The sequence below is a fragment of the Balaenoptera ricei genome, chromosome X, assembly GCF_028023285.1.
Source record: "Balaenoptera ricei isolate mBalRic1 chromosome X, mBalRic1.hap2, whole genome shotgun sequence".
Classification (NCBI taxonomy): Eukaryota; Metazoa; Chordata; class Mammalia; order Artiodactyla; family Balaenopteridae; genus Balaenoptera; species Balaenoptera ricei.
Window position 1 is genome coordinate 68517538 of NC_082660.1, and position 21902 is coordinate 68539439.

The 21902-nt window shown below is 35.8% G+C and overlaps 1 protein-coding gene across 7 annotated transcripts in view; it reads right to left on the minus strand.

The window, feature by feature from the left end:
* Positions 1 to 639: 639 nt before the first annotated feature.
* The window catches only part of ATRX (ATRX chromatin remodeler), a 242595-nt gene continuing 221332 nt past the window's right edge, over positions 640 to 21902 (minus strand). For all 7 annotated transcript variants that reach the window (XM_059909868.1, XM_059909864.1, XM_059909863.1 and 4 more), the window contains 5 exons: positions 7342 to 7491; positions 6358 to 6483; positions 5522 to 5617; positions 4880 to 5008; positions 640 to 3850 (listed from right to left, as the gene is read on the minus strand). In XM_059909868.1, the coding sequence (XP_059765851.1) occupies positions 3572 to 3850; positions 4880 to 5008; positions 5522 to 5617; positions 6358 to 6483; positions 7342 to 7491 (780 nt within the window). In that variant the 3' untranslated portion in view covers positions 640 to 3571. The remainder of the gene's footprint in view (positions 3851 to 4879; positions 5009 to 5521; positions 5618 to 6357; positions 6484 to 7341; positions 7492 to 21902) is intronic.

The following is a 21902-nucleotide window of genomic DNA, read 5'->3' on the forward strand; positions in this document are numbered from 1 at the left end:
TGGTGAACTAAGGTGGGGAATAACCTGAACATAATTTTTAGTGAAATAAGCATGTAAAAGGATGACCTATTTTACTGCTAAAATATCTCACAACATGCCACCCTCAAAGGAAACAATTTTTACTGGGGTATGTAAATAATTGTCTTTAAAGTTTTGTTTAGGGCACAGAAATATGTATCTGATTTTATGATACTAGAGGGAGAATGGGCATAGCTAAAGGAAGACTACAAAATATTCACCTTCTTTGGAGGTCAGGTAACAAGGTTTCCATCAACCTGCTATTGCTCCGGGATAGTAAGCAGCTTTTGTATCAAGTGTGGAGTTGTAGCCCTGCTTGACTTAAATGAGTGACGCAGCAGTTAGGAAGCAGGAAATGGTACTGGATTACACACAGACAACCAAAACTAACACAAACACACATAGACTTCCTGGGATGTAAATTATTTTTGAGGTTTGAGATCTCCTTTTACAGAATTTAGTATATAACAGATTTAAAAACCAAACTTCTTGACCTCCCAATATTAAATAACTAAATGTGCAAAAGAACCACCATTAAATAGCACATAAAAAGCTATACATTTTCTATGAAACAATATGTGCACAGATTTTCAAAGCTGTAAAAATGCAATAAAGAGCACAACACATTTTGGTCACTTTATTAAATGACATTAAATAGTTTAAGTTTCAACTACTAAACAGCACTTTGAATGGTGAAAACACAGATAGTATTATTGTCATACTTGAATGCTTTTCTTTAAAAACACAATTCCAGTCCTTATATATATTACAAAACAGCCTTAAAGGAAGAAGTGACATCTTTTCTACAGTACTTAAGATACTCAATACGGAACTGAAAAGCAGTCTAACAGAAACAAAGGCAAGTCTTCACAGCTGTATGATTTCAGCAGCCAAAGCTGGATGATGGACTGAAACATTACTATACAACTGGGACAAAACATATACAATATCACAATACTAAGCAAAAACGCTTTACACCCAAAGAAATAAAACAGGTTACAAAATGTGGAGAATTTAGCAGGCAAAACTGTATTACAAGCAACATTTTAAATCGTCATTTTTTTAAGCCATTGCAACTATTTAAAACATCTAAAACAAATATAAAAATGAGCCTTTTAGTATCTTATTGATGTGATTTTGTCTTTAAATATTTGTTAAAGCTTGATGTTATACTCAAAGTACATAATATGTGGCTAAAATGTCAAGTGAAGAAGAGTATGCAAAGTGGTCCAAGTTTTATCTCAAACTCTCTTATTTCCCATTCATTCTTCTATGCATTATTCTTTAAACCATAGTTTCATTCATGATGAAAAAGGTTTAGAAGGTTGCCTAAAATTCTGACACCTGTGTCTTTGAGCAAGCAATCAGACCATGATGAATGTTCACAGGTACAGGTCTAGTAAATCAGGTTTAAAGTATTCTGGACTTGTAGAAATACCAACTGATAACAGTTGGCCAAAGTATACTGTCTTCAAATATTTATCTCGTAAATCTTGTCTCTTTCATTTCTTCTAAAGTAAAAACACCCCCCCAAATCAACTGAATAAACTTGATTATATGGCTGGCATAATATCCAAATACATAGAATTCGTTAGTGATAACTCACCACGGGAAGGTGGAGGGTGGATCCACCAAACCTCAAAATTCTATATGACAAACTAAGTACTCCTGGATGTTTACCACTAGTTTTTCATGATCAAAGTGGAAATCTCTTAATCATCCTAACAATTCAAAACAGTTTTAGCTAATGTTAAACTCATTCCTCATTCTAATCCAGTGATACCTAGAGCAAATCCTCCACCCAGCTTTCTCTTTTTTGGAATTCGCTGGCTATTTCCACTACATGTTACGTCACCATCTCAAAAATGGTTTCGCCATGTTGAGTTGACTCTCATAGTCTAACTATCTTTTTCTTTAAGAAACTCAAGCAACCAAATTGTACATGAATAAGCTTATAAGTAATTTTTTTTTAACTTATTTATTTATTTTTGGCTGTGTTGGGTGTTCATTTCTGTGCAAGGGCTTTCTCTAGTTGCGGCAAGTGGGGGCCACTCTTCATCGCGGTGCGCGGGCCTCTCACTATCGCGGCCTCTCCTGCTGCGGAGCACAGACTCCAGACGCGCAGGCCCAGCAGTTGTGGCGCACGGGCCCAGCCGCTCCGCGGCATGTGGGATCCTCCCAGACCAGGGCTCGAACCCGTGTCCCCTGCACTGGCAGGCAGACTCTCAACCACTGCGCCACCAGGGAAGCCCTATAAGTCATTTTTACAGGCCTGGATTAAGAAAAACGACAATGTAATGACTTTCTAGTAAAACCTTAAAAAAGGGCATTAGAGATGATTAATTTTGATCAGAAAATTGCCTCACAGATCTAAACTAAAAAAAAAAAGAAAATCGAGCTTTGAAACATAATTTACGTAAGAAAACGTAGTTGGGAAAAAAGAACATACTGATGAGAGAAAAGAAGAAGAGCATAGAAGCCAGTGAACCTTATCTTTAGGAGGAATTACTTCACAATACTGACAGTACTGGGAATTGTTTTAAAGCACATTCCTCATGTGAACTTAAAGTCAGCAATGGTTCTGCCATTTTGATGTTGTTTATAAAACAGGGTGTGAAGCTAACAACCACAACATCATCCTTAACCTCCTAAAATGCTAGAACTTGATTTTGTTAGTCCACATCCCACTGCCAGCAACAGGATGAAGCACTAGCACTGACACCAAGCAGTTAAGAGATGTGCTTTATATTAGTGCCAGGAGAGAGAAAATTCTTGTGTGGAAGATAATCCACAACCCTGAAATTTTACCAGTAATTATTTCAGCACATATAACTGAAAAAAAAAAATGGCAGAAAGACTACAGAAGAAAAAGGAATTCTCTTCTGAAGCTGTACTTAAGGCTGTTTATACAATGCTAAGATAACTGCAAGACTCCTCCAAGTTTTAGAGCAGTAGTATTTAAGAATATTGCACACAATTCTGTGTCAAAGATAACCCTTAGTTTCTAATTTTCAGTCACAGACATGATAAAGCAGGAGCCCAGTTTCAGACTTCAGTCAAAAGAACATTAAAACCATTTCAATCACTTTAATCAAGAAATGGATTAATACATACAAAAGTATTTTATAACTTGAGGAATCAACTCTAAGAACTCAGCTGTGTGTTTTTATATGTAAAGAATGAATATATAAATCTGTATTCTTTCATAAATTCATTCATTTTATGACAATTTTATGGTCACTAAAAGCAGGCATAAAAATTTAGAGAGGAAATCTGTGGAGTTGTTACTGTTATGGAAGGACTTGTTTTCACTGAAAACAATTTGAAAGATCTTCTGTACTCAGTGTGTGTAAGAAGATTCTAGGCAACATCACTGACAAATGTCAGGAAGAAATGGTATGCCCTATTAAAAAAAATTTAAAACTAATATGGAAAATTGCCATTTAAGGGGACCAAACTATTTATACAGTTGAGTTCTGTTAAGTCATTGATTCCTAAAAAAATAAAAGATCTTTCTATGATTTTAGCAATCTTTTAAGCTTTTAGTGCAAAATCACATTGATTTCCCTTGGGAAGGTCCTGGATTTTTGCTTCTCATTGGGGGTGGTGCACGCTGTAATGGTGGTGGCTGCATACCACCAGCCACTGACTGATACATTCCTCTCATATCAATCTGCTGGTAGTTAGAAGGATTCATGATTAAATTTGGAGGCTTTGGCATCATGAGGTGACCCAGTGTTGCTTGTTGATAAGTCATTTGCTGCTGTTGCTGCTGATTGTACTGCTGCTGGAGCCTTCGGTTCATAAGTATTCGCTGAACACAGCTGATTAACTAAAGAGAGAAAAGAGAGCTGTTACAAGTGCATGACCTGTCTCAAAGAGGCAGTATCAAGTTTTGAGTTAAAATCAATTTGTTAAGGGGGTACCATACCAAAAGGAAAACACATTATTGTTATCACCATTACTAATTTGATGGCATTCACAGGACCATTACTGTAGAAACCGGTTAGTAACACCATTTAGGGCTAAATTCTCTTAATGACTTGACTATTGTAGTGCAAGCAGCATTTAGGTTAGTTGCCATAGTAACCCATCCTGCACTGTGATTAGTCTCAAGTATTAGTTACAGCACTTTTTTGTCAAGTCTCCTTTCTTTGTCATTCTTTTGAATATTTCACCTGATGACAGACAAACATTTTTAGTGACAAACACCCACGGGAAAAGGCACTTGCAGTGGGAATAATTCGTACTTGGAATGGCTCAAATTTCCTAAGATAATTTAAAACCACATAATTCTACAGTGCTTTCTAAGTAAAATTCATGCCACAGAAATTGATTCCCTGGTGTCAAGAGTTGAAATTTCCCAGTGCAAGGCAGATGGCTGGCAAAGACCATGCTAGGAAAGATGATCAAGGATCCTGGAATATGCTAGTCTTTTAAAGAATTACATAATTTAGTAGGAACCTGTGTCATGTATCATATATAGCTCCACTTTTTATCTCAAATTAAATATATTAAAAAGTATACATATTTGTGGAAGTTGTTTAAAAATAGTAAATGTGGTAAAAAGTCTGGCAAAAATTCCTTTTTAGATGTCCAGAATATACAAAAATAAAATTATATGGAAGAGAGTCTATGTAAACTTCAAGGAGACCCATTTGGGAAGTTGTTGCTCCTTTGCAACAAAAGACATTACCTTTATTTGACATTACTAGGTTTTTGGATAAAGTTTCTCTGGGAATAACCAATGACCATCCATCCGTCCATATGAGGGAATGGTTATTGACACAGATGTCACGCAAACCGATTATTATAAATTCAAGGAAGTTAAACATAACCTAGAGATAGTCCAAATTCTTACCATCTGTTGTTTTGTCAATACGTCATTGTAGATTGCTTCCCTTCGTTTAACATCAAGCTCCTGGCTGGCTTGTCTACTTAATGCTAACGCCTGTACCTGGGCGTCCGAGAGATTCATGTTTTCCTTCCACTAAAAGAAAAGTTTCTATTTACTCCTTATTGCAGTAGAATTGAGAAAAAATAATTAAGGTACTTAAAGATATTGAGGATTTTTAAAGTTTTTTTTTTCCTTTTCCTTTACTCTTTTCTAAAGAAGACAATGATGTAAAAGCAGGGTACTAAGTTGACCACTGTTGCACAAGGGTTACCTATGTCTGGAATAAACCTATTTGGATTTAATTCATGCAACTGGTAATTAAAGTACATTTATGTAAACAATGCATACATTTCTATGATTAACTGATTTCCCAATTCTTAGATTTTACATTTCTCTTTTGTGCCAACATCCAGGTAAAACTGAATTATATATAGCTTGGCACTATTATCCAGTTTATTAGTATTTTACTGTTGCAAATCAAGTTATAAGGATTACGCTCTTTTCCCCACGGAAGTAGTGAATCAAACAACAATTAAAAATTAAAACAAATGGTGGGGGGAAGAACACAAACTGCAAGTTGGAATAAACAATTGCCAATTAACTTACTACAGCTGAAATTATATCGTCAAGAGGTTGAATCCTCACTGCTGTCACACTGTTTGTTGCTTCCACAACTTTTTCTCTTCCTTGATTAATGAGGTCCTAGAAGAATGCAAGAAATAACTTTATAAGGGCATGTAAAAGTCAGCATAGTTTTAAAGTATAGGGATCCTTTCTCTTGCCAAATTATAGCACTTGGTCTTAAAACTCTTTAAATAATCGAAAAGAACAGCAAAATTCAGCATCAATAAAATGGAGTAAAACTCATCAGTGAGGGTCTTGTTAGGAAGATAAAAGTTTGGGTTCTATTGCACCAATATTTTAATAATTTAAATGACTCCATAAGCACATTTTAAAAAGAAAACCACAGATTAAATTATTAAATTATTGGTATATTAAAACCTAGTCCTTCTTATTTAAATCATAACTGATTCTAGTTTTAAATTACTTATTTCATAATACTGTGCATTATCGTATACTTAATGTTGCATCTACACTGCATTAGAATATAAATCAATGTGTGTATTTATCCTGTTTATTCAAAATATTTTATAACTGAAGAAAATGCTATTTCCCTAGCCAGTCAGATGCCCTATTGTTCCTTAATTAAAATTATTCAAACTACATTCATTCAAGGCCTGATGCCCTTGTGCTCTGAACAAACCACATTTTATTATACTATGCTGGTTCAAAAAGGTCAACAAATAAAAGAAAAATTTCTTGGTCTATTCAGAGGTAATCTTTTGGAGAATGTGATATTCCAGCATAGGGAACCTTCAACAACAGGGCACTTGAAATTGCCTTTAATTCAAGTTAAACTACTTTTGTACTTCACAACTTACCTCCAGCTGTTGATTACTCATTGCTGACAGGGCTCCCAAATTGAAAGGAATATAAGGAGTTTGAGAGTTGAAACTGACAGGGGGTAAATTGGTCCCAGTTGGTATGTTGAAACGCATGGTCAGTCCCTAAAAACAAAAAATTATGCACTTTCCACATTGTGATTTAAAACTTGAAATTCTACATCACCTACTGGTTTAGAAAAAAATCCACATTCTCAGATCTAGGAAATTATTAACACTCTTTCACACACAAACAAAACACCCTTTTCACCCGAAACCAAGATCTTCTTACATAGAAAGCTTTAACCCCTAAAGGTGTACCCTTTTTCTGATAATTCCCACAGAATGGGGCAACTCAGAGAATTCTGATGAGACTACTAAAATCACAACGTTAAAGAAGTTTGGTACAATGAGTTAGGAGTTTAAAAAGGATTCAGGCATTAGGATAAGGTTTCCCATATGCTCAGGCATATTGTTGCTCAAGTGGGGGTGGTGTTTAAAACAGATGTGGAACTATTTTAAATAAAGTTGCTGCTGGAGATTGACACTAATATCTAATAATGGAGTATTTTTGTGTTCTGATAATCAGTCAAAACTTAGATTTCATGGTACACATGCTAAAGCAACATTTACTCCTACCTCCAAACTCTAAGCTCCTATATGTCTGTTACTACTGTGAGGGTGTTGATGGAAGTTAAGTGATGCTAAATATATAGCTTCCCACTAATCTCTCAATTTAGCAAGTGCTAATCAGAAATGAGGTTACTACTCTTTAAGGGGAAAATATTTTCTTCTCTCATCTCCTCCCACTCTATCACCAAAGGTACCGAAAAGCCCATAAACAGACTCTCATACTTCGAGACTCTGTTCCTGAAGATTCACTACATTACTACCTGTTCCAAATGTGATGCTTTTCTTCCCCCATTGTTCTTTTAAATGACTAACATAAAAAAAAAGAAAAAAAAAGCATTTCAAATGAACTACCTTCTTCTCTGCTTCATACTCAGCCCAAGCTGCTTTTCTTTCTTCTTCAGTCAACTCTTCTTCTTCTTTGTGGTCCAAAAGAGAATCATGTTCATGATATCCTACAATGTGTTCTTTATGTATTTGAAGAAGCTCTGCAAGTATGGTGTCCTGTTTAGAGGGGTTGAAATAATAATTATTTTCTCCCTCTGGATCGTATCTCCATAGTTCTTTGGTCCACTGTTAGACTAGAAGCTAGAAACTGGCTGCTATACATTTTTCTGATATATATGATAAATTACCTAGAAAACATTCACAATACATGCAACACCAGCCTCTTACGTAAGAATGTTATGTTTATATAGCATGTTTTAGGGGCTCAATTTTTTAATGACTACTTTTCATCTTTCAAGGTTTTTTCCTCCAACTTTTTCTAATTTTTTCATATCATTTTGTTTTGTGCTTTGTTCTGAGTTGATAAAAAAATGCTAACAGAAGTCTGCTTAACTCAGAGATTACACTGAATGAATGACTGTGCTAAAAATCATGGCTACTCCTGTTCATACATGTTTAACAACTTTATTTTCATAATCACTTTAGCTACCAACCACTATACTAACAAAAACCAAATCTAAATTAATCAAAACAGCTACAGAACAGTTTAACTGGAACACACAATCCTTATATTTCAATTGTAAGAAGGTCAAATATAAATTACACTGTAAGGACCCATGGTTCAAATTTAAACTGATATACACCGTTTATCAATTTATTATCATAGTGTCTTTTTTTAAAGTCATAATGTCTTAAGCCAGTCTTTTAAGGTTAAAAAAACTAAAAGCTTAAAAATTGGGATCATTTATATACTCAGTAAGAACACCAAACTCCTGCTCCGTGTGATTATGATTATGAGAGAGACACACACAAATGGAGATTTGGGGGGCAGGGGGTTAAAGTGAACCATGGGTATGTTACTTGCTAATAAAAAATTAAAATATTCACAAGTTGTTTATTAAGAAATAAAAGATGAAAACCTGGATATATAAAAGGCAAATTAATTCACTTTACAAAAGGATTTTCCATAGCTTCTAACAGCAAGTTTCCTTAGAACACACTTTCTAAATTGAGTGTGAACTTAGTGAAAGAACGTAAATAATATTTGACTGGCCAAAGGAAGGTACAGCGAGGTATATAGCACATTAAATTTAAATTTAATCTGCATCTAATAATGCTTAATGCCTCCATAAGTTTAGCATAGACAAAGCCCACACTTGAAAAGAATTTTGTCTTTACATCTTCAACCATACCTAGAGTATAGCGTCCAACACAGGGCAGGGGCTCAAATATTTGTTAAATAACTCAAGATGAAAAATTCAGCTCATGAGGCCCTAAGTTTTTTTCTGTAAAACAGCAAATGCTGACACCAATTCCAAACATTCTGATATTTGGTATCATGTTAACAAACTTTTTATCTTGCTACCTCAATAAATAATCACTTCATAATTTCACGAAAGAAAAGGAACTGATTTTCTTAATGGATACAGCTGTAATTGAGATTTTATAATTCATTTTGAAGGCATGTGCTATTTCTTTTGTTGAAAACATTAAAAGACCATACAAGCAAGAGGGCTCAAGAAAGTCTACTGGTGGAACACATATATGTTAATAAGTTTAGCTCTTTTAAAATGTTAAGTAAACATTTCTCTCCTGCACCAGTGTAGAAGTCTGCCATCAAAGCTGACTTCTCTGGCCTATGACATATAGAACAGGTTTATCATCACTAGATAGATCTCCAAAGTTCAGAGTTACTGACCAGGCAGGCAGGGAGATAGGGCAGTCTGAATTAAATTCTGTTAAAAGATAATGCTTCCTTAGATGTGTGTCTCCCATGCTTACCCCCCAAGCATGACTCAGGAGAGAGGTATGTAATAAAACCAGATAACACTGACTAATATTTTTAGCAAGTGACCATGCCAAGTACAATTAGGAAAGTCAGCTGTTCTACAAAATACCAAATAAATTACAAGGTAGAAATGTTCTATAGATAGTCCCTAATTTTACTTCTGTCTGACAATAGGTGATGTTCTTAACCATAGTCAAAAATCACTTCATTTCTCTAAGACAGCAACCTAAGGGAAAGACCAGGAGAACTGTGTGCTAGGAACTGAATTTATTTTTCAGCTGTGTGGTTTCTCCGTAATACTGGATAATAACTTAATCTAGTTGTGACTATAAGTTAAACATGGATGAAATATTCTACCATCACATATGTAACAGGACGAGATAAGAATAGCAGGAATAAATGAAATACCCAATTCTTTGGAAATAAACACTATGTCAATCAAGTGTAACGTTTATTTCTCAATTATAAATACCACAATCCATACATTAACTACTTTTTATGGTTAGAGAAAAAGCCTTTCCAGAAATGCATGTATGCAATGTGCATACATGCACACACATACACACAAACACACCCATATACACCCTTTTAAAAAGTGTCTGTGATTTCAGGGAGCTTTATCAAGTTAGTCCTTAGCATCCTGTAATTTCAAAGTCCAAACTTATCATCTTGAAATTGGTAGAAATTGATGTCCAGAGAGGCAAAGTAACCTTTTTCCAATCACAGAGCTAAGGACTAGCTGGGACTAGAAGATAAATTTCCTGACTCCTATCCAGTGATCATTCTATCACACTGTAAAGAATGACTGTTTTCTTGAGGTATAGTGCCTCCATTTCCCAGATCTATTCTCTTAAAAAAAGAAAATTCCCTAAAGGATTCCAGGGGAAGGAAAAACTTAAGTAGGTCTATTTTTTCTCACTTTTTAACACTTTTGTTCTTTCTGAAGTTTTTAAAAACAAGTATGTGTTAATTTTTTAATAAAAGAAAATATAAAAACTGAAACAAACACAATTCTTAGACAAAAACTTGTGAAAGGCCAGTTCATGCTTAGCCTGAACCTGACATGAACTATTTTTACCATTTTCATCTTCAGGAGATATTCATTTCAGGAAATCCCATTCTAAAACCTTTAAATATCTTCTCCCCACCAATTCCAGATTTAAGATCTATGCTATCAAGTCAAACATGACTGCCTAATTTTAAGGTCAGATTATGATAGAGGTTCAGTTTCTGCCCGTGCAATAACTTTCATTTTTACCCACAGTCAACTAAAATGTCAACAAGTCAGAGGAAAAGTGCATGTGACTTAGTTTTTTATCATTAAAAAATTTTGGACCCTTTTCCTAAAACATTACCTCCCTGCTAACATCAAGCCAAAAAATCAGTCATATTGCTTCTACTGGCTACAGCACTCCCTTCTTTTCAAAGAATTTTTAAAAATTTTAATGGAAACGATGTTAATATCTATTATAAAAACTAGAGATAACTACTGGTAACATTTGTTGTATATCTCTCCACACATTTACACTTAACACACGTGTGTGCACACATTTTCACATAAAAATGGGATTGTACTATATTTAAAACCTACTTTTCTGCCTTAATATCTTTCCATGAACATTATTTTACATTAAATACAAACTTTCATTGTTTTTAATGGCTGCAAGGTGTGTACATTATATAGATACACTTTATCATCTATTTAATTATTCTCTTCAGAGTTTATCAAGACATTTATGCCACTTCTAGTTTTTAATTATTACCAAATCTTCAATGAAATAGGTTAATGGATAAATTTTAGGGACTTCCCTGGTGGCACAGTGGTTAAGAATCTGCCTGCCAATGCAGGGGACACAGGTTCAAGCCCTGGTCCAGGAAGATCCCACATGCCGTGGAGCAACTAAGCCCGTGCGCCACAACTACTGACCCTACGCTCTAGAGCCCACGAACCACAACTACTGAAGCCCGCGCGCCTAGAGCCCGTGCTCCACGACAAGAGAAGCCACCACAGAAAGAAGCCCGTGCATTGCAACGAAGAGTAGCCTCCGCTCACCGCAACTAGAGAAAATCCCGCCACAGCAGCAAAGACCCAATGCAGCCAAAAATAAATAAATTAATTAATTTAAAAAATTTTAATGTATTATTATACGTTCATACAATAATATGCCGACAATACTCAAGGACTCAGACGAGTATGTTTACCACTATCTTCATTTTAACAAAGAAAAGACATTACATAAAAGTTAACTGACTTTTATAGGAACAAGATTCATTTATACATTTCAGAAGCATGAAAGCAGAACTCTTTCTTTCTTCCAGAGTGTTGTGTAAGACACAAATAACAGAAAGAAGATACAGGATTTCTGATACAAACTGTTTCTACATCTTTCCCATTTAAATTAATTGCAGCATACTGTCAATACAAGAAACATGATGAGATTAAGAGGGCAAAAAAGTATTTGTAACAAGATCTTCAGAATATTTCTTTGGGAAAAAGTTTTGCAAAGTCTAGAGCAAGTTATAAAAGTTATTAAAGAAAAATTTCATCCCAATATACAATATAATCGTGGAGAGGTTTTTTGTTTTATCCCCTTGAAGCATGCATTTATATTAGTTGCTATAGTAACACTATTATTGAAAACAATACTGGAACAGAATCTATAATCACTAGGCCAACAGTCATCAAAATGAGGTTTAAATTACATCCAAATGTGTACCTTTACTTTTCTTTGTCTAAACTTTATTTTTCCTTAAATAAGTGAAAAAGCTTACAAGCTGGGAAAAGCATGGTCTATATTCTAGCTAACAACCTAAATTAGTTTGAGCTTCAAAATGACTAGTTCAATTAATAAAATAAAATTAATGATAAACTACAAGTTTAAGTTAATTTATTTAGAAGTTTAAAGTATTTGGCAAGCTGACAAAAAATTCCGTTTAATTAATTCTGAAATTCAACCTTGAAAATAAAATTTTTAAAAAACAATCAAGACTTTGCCTAGAGGTGGGGGCAGGGGTTTGCCATATTTCAAAATATTTTGCTTGCCATCACTTTGAATTTGAGTTTCATAATATCTGGAAATAAAATGTCACTAGAATACTTAAGTGCCACAGGACCCACTCAAAAAGCTATGAAAAAAATTCCTTTTATTACTTAAATAAGTCTAGATTCTTAATAAAGAAACAATATTCCTGGTCAGAAAAGTTTCTACTTTCAAATTTAAAGCCTCTTTCTTCCCAAACTACACAAGAAAAAAATGCAACATATTTGATAAGTAACTAGAGAGCTATTGAATGAAGTTCACATACCACCTCATATCAGATTTTTAGGTCAAGAGCACATAACCCTTGCCAAAGAGCATTTATAAATATATCCAGATTCTCAAATTGTAGGTATGAATAAGATAGTGACAACTACAGAACTTGTAACTTTCAAGGAAAGAAAAGGCAGGCCTGCCAAACTGACACTGGTGGAGGGTAAAAGCCAGAATCTCCTTTGATAAAAATGTTTTATACTCAATTTAACATTTAAAGAACTAGATACTATATTTAGCATTTAACCTTTAAAAACTGGTGATCCATTACAATTCTTATACATGACATATGCCATTCACTGAGAGATAAAGAGTGTCACTCTGTATTTTATATGACTGTAGTGACTTTCTAGAGGTTGCAGCTTTCCAAGTAGAGCCTGAATTCAACTCAATTCTTATGCTATACAATCTGGAGTTCACATCATCTCTTTAATTTATTAACACTGTTACATCCTCTAATTCAACCATAGGTGTGCTCTAAAAAATATATGAAAATAAGAGGGAAAGCAGTTATTTAGCAGTTCAAATTACATTTAAAGAAAGAAAACATCAGGGACTTCCCTGGTGGTCCAGTGGCTAAGACTCCACGCTCCCAATGCAGGGGGCCTGGGTTCGATTCCTGGTCAGGGAACTAGATCCTACATGCTGCAACTAGGAGTCCGCATGCTGCAACTAAAGATCCCGTGTGCCGCAACTAAGACCCGACCTGGTGCAGCCAAATAAGTAATAAAGTAAATAAATAAATGAATGTTTAAAAAAAAAGTATGATTGATAAAAAAGAGAAAGAAAACATTAAAATATAAAATGGTTTAAAAAATGACATAAATAAGGCCACCTAATGATTCTTATATTGACCAAATCTCTCCCACAATTTATATTCCTTGAAGGGTCCAAAGTAATAAATTTGATGTAAAAAGCTCAGTCATGAAAACATTAGTAATTGAAGAGACAGAAGTGAGACATTCACCTACTTAATTCCCCTAAAAGCATCACAGCTTCAATTTTCCACTGTCCCTATTCCTGGAAGTGTTACAAGACATATTTGAACCAGCCAACCTCAGTTACACACTTTAGGATATTAATACACAGATACTGTGGCACTCAAGTACCTATACTAATTCAGAATCACTGTCACTTCAACATATTAGTTATGTCCTCTGAACTCCCCTAAATGAAAATGGAAAAAACTGAAAGGACATATAGCCATGCTTACCATGTTTCTCTTGACAACAATTTTATGTATGACCAGACTGCTTGAAATATAAACATCAGTATAATTTTGTGGGAATCAACTGATTTGATAACAAAAGAAGACCTGTGCCAGCCTTTTGAATTTCAGAGGAAAGTTTACTGGCAGAATTTAAATGAAAGAATATATATATATATATATATATTAAAATCACAGTGGTTAAAATCACAGGCTCTAGAGTACTGCTCCAACAGTACTCTGGGCAATGATGGAAATGTTGAGTCTGCACTATCCAATATGGTAGCTACTGAGCACTTGAAATGTGACTAGTGTGACTGATGAACTAAAACTTTAATTTAATTTATTTAAATGTAAATAGCCACATGTAGCTAGTGGCTCTTGTACTGGGAGCAGTGCAGATCTAGAGTCTTACTGGGTTTAAATCCTAGCTCTAACACTTATTAGTCCTATGTCCTTGAGCAAGTTATCTCTCTGGATCTAAGTTTCCTGGTCTGCAAAATGGGCCTAATGAGTATCTACTTCACAGGATTACTATGGAGACTAAATATTACACAGGAAGTATTTAGCAAAGTGCCTGGTTTACCAATGACCTTTGCATTGCTAAATCTAATGGTCACTTCTCAGACCTGATCCAATCCATCTACCAGTAACATCTAACAGCATTTAATCACTTTCTTCACCAAAATATTTTCTTCTCTTGGACAGCTAACTGGGACCAAGAAAAGACTCTACTAGGTGTTAATTTACCACTTACTCTTACTTCCAACACCTTTTCTAAAGGTCTAAAGCAGACCCTCACTTTAAAAAACAATGTATTCCCATACAGAGAGAGTAGTTTTTACACCTTAACCAAGTCTTCCTATTGAAAAATTCATAAGACAAATTTGACAGGACAAATTATCTGATATCAGAATTGTCCTAGAAAATTCTAGATATATGGCCATCATAATTATAGAAGGACCAATAAGTTATTACTTGTCCTGAGAATGTACGTATTTAAAAAAAATTTTAGCTGATGCTCAAAGGATACCTCTCATTACCTAAAATGAAAGCATGATAAGCCAAAGCAATTTATATATGTGAAGATCAATTTGTTGCTCTTATTGGGTTGACCAAAAAGTTCCTTCGGTTTTTAAGTAAAAATAAAAGACATATTTTTCATTTTCACCAAGAACTCTATTGAACAACATAGTCACCGTTTTGTTCCACTACCTTCTGCCATTTTTCAGGCAACTTCATAATTCCATCTTCCCAAAACTTTCTGTCTTTTGAGCAAAGAACTGTTCCACATGCCTTTTACAGTCTTCCAGGGAATTGACATTTTTTTCCATTATGAGAATTTTGTAAAGACTGAAATAAATGGAAATCCGAAGGTGCAACGTCTGGTGAATACGGCAGGTGAATCAGAACTTCCCAGCCAAGCTGTAACAGTTTTTGCCTGGTCATCAAAAAAACATGCTGTCTTGCGTTATCCTGATAGAAGATTATACGTTTTCTGTTGACTAATTCCAGATGCTTTTCATCAAGTGCTGTTTTCAGTTGGTCTAACTGGGAGCAGTACTTGTTGGAATGAATCGTTTGGTTTGCCGGAAGGAGCTCATAATAGAGGACTATCTTCCAATTCCACCATATACACAACATCACCTTCTCTGGATGAAGACGGGTCTTTGGTGTGGTTGGTGGTGGTTCATTTTGCTTGCCCCATGATCTCTTCCGTTCCACATTATTGTACAGTATTTACTTTTCATCGCTCATCACAATTTGTTTTAAAAATGGAACGTTTTCGTTATGTTTAAGTAGAGAATCGCACACAAAAATATGGTCAAACAAGCTTTTTTCACTTAACTTATGTGGAACCCAAACATCAAAGCAATTAACATAACCAAGCTGGTGCAAAGATGTTCAACGCTTGATTTGGACATTTTGAGTATGTTAGCTATCTCCCATATGGTATAACATTGATTGTTCTCAATTAATGTCGCAATTTGATCGCTATCAACTTCAACTGGTCTACTCGACCGTGGAGCATCGTCCAGCGAGAAATCTACAGCACGAAATTTCACAAACCACTTCTGACATGTTCGATCAGTCACAGCACCTTCTCCATACACTACACAAATCTTTTTTGCGTTTCAGTTGCATTTTTACCTTTCTTGAAATATTAAAGCATAATATGCTGAAAATGTTGCTATTTTTCTTCCATCTTCAATATTAAAATGGCTACACAGGGACTCCCCTGGTGGCGCAGTGGTTAAGAATCCACCTGCCAATGCAAGGGACATGGGTTCGAGCCCTGGTCTGGGAAGATCCCACATGCTGCAGAGCAACTAAGCCTGTGCGCCACAACTACTGAGCCTGCACTCTAGAGCCCGTGAGCCACAAACACTGAGCCCACACACCACAACTACTGAAGCCTGCATGCTCTAGGGTCCGCATGCCGCAACTACTGAAGCCCGCGCGCCTAGAGCCCATGCTCTGCAACAAGAGAAGCCACTGCAATGAGAAGCCCGCACACCGCAATGAAGCGGAGCCCCCGCTTGCCACAGCTAGAGAAAGCCCGCATGCAGCAGTGAAGAGCCAACACAGCCAAAAACAAATAAAATTTTAAAAATAAATAAATTAAAACCAAAAACCCCAAAACAAAACAAAAAAACAAAAACAAAAAAATGGCTACACAAAAATTCACCAATTTTGATAAGTTTTTTTTTAAATGTGAGCTAATATGACAGCTGTCACTATACAATCTAACAAAATTGTTTCAAATGAAGTTAAAGACAACTAAGCACTACTAGAGCCATCTTATGGAAAAAAACCTAACGAACCTTTTGGCACACCCAATATTTTACCAGAGACTGAAGCACAAAGAGCAGTAAAATTAGTAAAATTTTTTGTCTATGTAAAGATAAAGTGCCTTGTTTGACTTTTTTCCCCTTCTCTCTTTTAAAGAATTTTTATCTTATTATATTTAATTGAGGTATAGCTGATATACAATATAAGTTTCAAGTGTGCAACATAGCGATTCACAATTTTTAAAGGTTATACTCCACTTTTACTTATTATAAAATATTGGCTATATTCTCTGTGCTATACAATATATCCTTGTAGCTTTTTTATTTTATACATAGTAGTTTGTACCTCTTAATCCCCTACCCTTATCTTGCTCCTCCCCACTTCCCTCTCCCCACTGGTAACCACTAGTTGGTTCTGTATATCTGTGAGTCTGTTTCTTTTTTGTTATATTCACTAGTTTGTTGTATTTTTTAGACTCCACATATAAGTGGCATCATACAGTATTTGTCTTTCTCTGGCTGACTTATTTCACTAAGCATAATACCCTCCAACTCCATCCATGTTGTTGCAAATGGCAAAATTTCATTCTTTTTTATGGCTGAGTAGTTTCCATTGTGCATATATTACCACATCTCCTTTATCCATTCACCTGTTGAAGGACACTTAGGTTGCTTCCATATCTTGGCTATTGTAAGTAATGCTGCTATGAACATTGGGGTGCACGTATCTTTTTTCTTTATAAATTTATTTATTTATTTATTTTTGGCTGTGTTGGGTCTTCGTTTCTGTGCGAGGGCTTTCTCCAGCTGTGGCAAGCGGGGGCCACTCTTCATCGCGGTGCGCGGGCCTCTCACTGTCGTGGCCTCTCCCGTTGCGGAGCACAGGCTCCAGCCGCACAGGCTCAGTAGTTGTTGCTCACGGGCCTAGTTGCTCCGCGGCATGTGGGATCTTCCCAGACCAGGGCTCGAACCTGTGTCCCCTGCACTGGCAGGCAGATTCTCAACCACTGCGCCACCAGGGAAGTCCCGCACGTATCTTTTTGAATTAGTATTTTCATTTTTTTCAGATATACACCCAGAAGTAGAATTGCTGGGTCATATGGTAGTTCTAGTTTTAGTTTTCTGAGAAACCGTTTTTGGAATTCTAACTTTGCTCCTTAATAATTGGGTAATCTCTCAGAACCAATTCCCTTACTACAAAGGGGTAATACCACCTGTAACTAATAGGACTATTGTAAGGATTAAAAGAGATAATGTATTTAAAAGGAACATAGCACAAGCACTTGATATTTATTACTCCTTTTTCCATATAACCTGCCTTCTCCTGTTTTTTAAAGAATATTAATCTCTTTTTACACATCATCTACAAAACATCCTTGCCACACATATCTGCCATAAATCTAATCAAACTTTTGGATCGAATTTCCAGTTTAGAGAATGTATAAGATATAGAAATTCAAATTCACCACCAGGAAATAAACAAATCCAGAATGAAGGGAGGGGAGGTGACTGCACTAAACTAAAAGAAATATATGGAGAGACGCAACAACCAAATGCAGTGTGTGCACCTTGAGTGGATCTGGTTTCAACAAAGAAACTGTAAGAAACTTTTTGAGACAAGTGGGATAATTTGAATATTAATATGGATGTGGTATTAGATGCTGTTAGGAAATTAAGAAGTTATTAATTTTATGGTATTGTGGTTATGTAAGAAATGTCTATAATTTAGAGATTTATATTCAAATAGTTACAATTGAAATATCATATTCTTATAATTTAAATATTTCAGAAAAATAGAGGCAAATATGGCACAATATTAACAATTACTAAATCTAGGTGATGGGTACATGAGTATACATCATATTCTTCTGGTTTGAAAATTTTACAATAGGAAAAAATTTTTTAATAACCTTTTATTAAACATACTGTCTTTATGATAAGGGAAACAGACAACACAAGACTACGTGGCAGAATTCTGAGACAGACCAAAGTCTAAAAGATGGGTCCATACCCTTTTTAGCCCAAGTTAGCTCTCTATTTTAGCAAATCAAAACAGTTTTCTTAAGCTGGAGTCTGAATCCAAGTCACCTATATACAGATTTTTTAAAATGCTAAACTGGGACTCCCCTGGTGGTGCACTGGTTAAGAATTCACCTGCCAATGCAGGGGACACGGGTTCAATCCCTGGTCTGGGAAGATCCCACATGACGCAGAGCAACTAAGCCCATGTGCCACAACTACTAAGCCCACGTGCCGCAACTACTGAAGCCCGCATGCTGAAACTACTGAAGCTCGCGCGCCTAGAGCCCATGCTATGCAACAAAAGAAGCCACAGCAACGAGAAGCCTGCGCACCTCAACAAAGAGTAGCCCCCACTCGCCGCAGCTAGAAAAACCCCACGCGCAGCAATGAAGACCCAACACAGCCAAAAATAATTAAAGCTAAAAAAAAAGACGGCTAAAACACTGTCATATAAAATAATGAGGAGGAGACCTTCAAGATGGTGGAGGAGTGAGATGTGGCGATCACCTTCCTCCACACAAATACATCAGAAATATATCGACATGTGGAACAACTCCTACAGAACACCTACTGAAAACTGGCAGAAGACCTCAGACTTCCCGAAAGATATATATATTTTTTTCCTTTTGCTCTATTTTTGAGTGTGTATGTGCATGCTTCTTTGTGTGATTTTGTCTGTACAGCTTAGTTTTTACCATTTGTCCAAGGGGTCTGTCTGTCCGTTTGTTTTTTTTTTTAGTATAGTTTTTAGCGCTTGATAGCATTGGTGGATTTGTTTATTGGTTTGGTTGCTCTCTTCTTTCTTTGTCTTTTCTTTTTTTGAATTATTTTTTAAGTTTTTTAAATTTTTAATAATTTTTTATTTTAATAACTTTATTTCTTTTTATTTGATTCTTTCTTTCTTCCTTTCTTTCTTTCTCCCTGTTCCTCTGAGCCATGTGGCTGACAGGGTCTTGGTGCTCCAGAGGGGTGTCAGGCCTGTGCCTCTGAGGTGCGAGAGCCGAGTTCAGGACATTGGTACACCAGAGACCCATCTCCAAGTAATATGAAACGGCGAAAGCTCTCCCAGAGATCTCCATCTCAACGCTAAGACCCAGCTTCACTCAAAAACCAACAAGTTACAGTGCTGGGCACCCTATGCCAAACAACTAACAAGACAGGAACACAACCCCATCCATTAGCAGACAGGCTGCCTAAAATCATAATAAGGCCACAGACACCCCAAAACACACCACCAGACGTACACCTGCCCACCAGAAAGACAAGATCCAGCCTCATCCACCAGAACACAGGCACTAGTCCCCTCCACCAGAAAGCCTACACAACCCACTGAACCAACCTTAGCCACTGGAGGCAGACACCAAAAACAACGGGAACTATGAACTTGCAGCCTGTGAAAAGGAGACCCCAAACACAGTAAGTTAAGAAAAATGAGAAGACAGAGAAACACACAGCAGATGAAGGAGCAAGGTAAAAACCCACCACACCAAACAAATGAAGAGGAAACAGGCAGTCTACCTGAAAAAGAATTCAGAATAATGATAGTAAAGGTGATCCAAAATCTTGGAAATAGAATGCAGAAAATACAAGAAGCATTTAACAAGGACCTAGAAGAACTAAAGAGCAAACAAACAATGATGAACAACACAATAAATGAAATTAAAAATTCTCTAGAAGGAATCAACAGCAGAATACCTGAGGCAGAAGAATGGATAAGTGACCTGGAAGATAAAATAGTGGAAATAACTACTGCAGAGCAGAATAAAGAAAAAAGAATGAAAAGAATTGAGACAGTCTCAGAGACCTCTGGGACAATATTAAACACATCAGCATTCAAATTATAGTGGTCCCAGAAGAAGAAGAGAAAAAGAAAGGGACTGAGAAAATATTTGAAGAGATTAGAGTTGAAAACTTCCCTAAAAGGGAAAGGAAATAGTCAATCAAGTCCAGAAAGTGCAGGAAGTCCCATACAGGATAAATCCTAGAAGAAACACGCCAAGACACATACTAATCAAACTATCAAAAATTAAATACAAAGAAAATATATTAAAAGGAGCAAACGAAAAACAACAAATAACATACAAGGGAATGCCCATAAGGTTAACAGCTGATCTTTCAGCAGAAACTCTGCAAGCCAGAAGGGAGTGGCAAGACATATTTAAAGTGATGAAAGAGAAAAATCTACAACCAAGATTACTCTACCCAGCAAGGATCTCATTCAGACTCGACTGAGAAATTAAAATCTTTACAGACAAGCAAAAGCTAAGAGAATACAGCACCAACAAACCAGCTTTACAACAAATGCTAAAGGAACTTCTCTAGGCAGGAAACACAAGAGGAGAAAAAGACCTACAATAACAAACCCAAAACAATTAAGAAAATGGTAATAGGAACATACATATTGATAATTACTTTAAATGTAAATGGATTAAAGGCTCCAACCAAAAGACACAGACTGGCTCAATGGATACACAAACAAGACCCATATACATGCTGTCTACAAGAGACCCACTTCAGACCTAGGGACACATACAGACTGAAAGTGAGGGGATGGAAAAAGATATTCCATGCAAATGGAAATCAAAAGAAAGCTGGAGTAACAATTCTCATATCTGACAAGATAGACTTTAAAATAAAGACTACTACAAGAGACAAAGAAGGACACTACATAATGATCAAGGGATCAATCCAAGAAGAAGATATAACAATTGTAAATATTTATGCACCCAACATAGGAGCATCTCAATACATAAGGCAAATACTAACAGCCATAAAAGGGGAAATCGACAGTAACACAATCATAGTAGGGGACTTTAACACCCCACTTTCACCAATGGACAGATCATCCAAAATGAAAATAAACAAGGAAACACAAGCTTTAAATGATACATTAAAGAAAACGGACTTAACTAATATTTAGAGGACATTCCAACCAAAAACAACAGAATACACTTTCTTCTCATGTGCACATGGAACATTCTCCAGGATAGATCATATCTTCGGTCACAAATCAAGTCTTGGTAAATTTAAGAAAATTGAAATCGTACCAAGTATCTTTTCCGACCACAATGCTATGAGCCTAGATATCAATTACATGAAAAAATCTGTAAGAAATACAAACACATTCAGGCTAAACAATACACTACTTAATAACCAAGAGATCACTAAAGAAATCAAAGAGGAAATCAAAAAATACCTAGAAACAAATGACAATGAAAACACAATGACCCAACAAATATGGGATGCAGCAAAAGCAGTTCTAAGAGGGAAGTTTATAGCAATACAATCCTACCTCAAGAAACAAGAAACAGCTCAAATAAACAACCTAAGCTTACACCTAAAGCAAC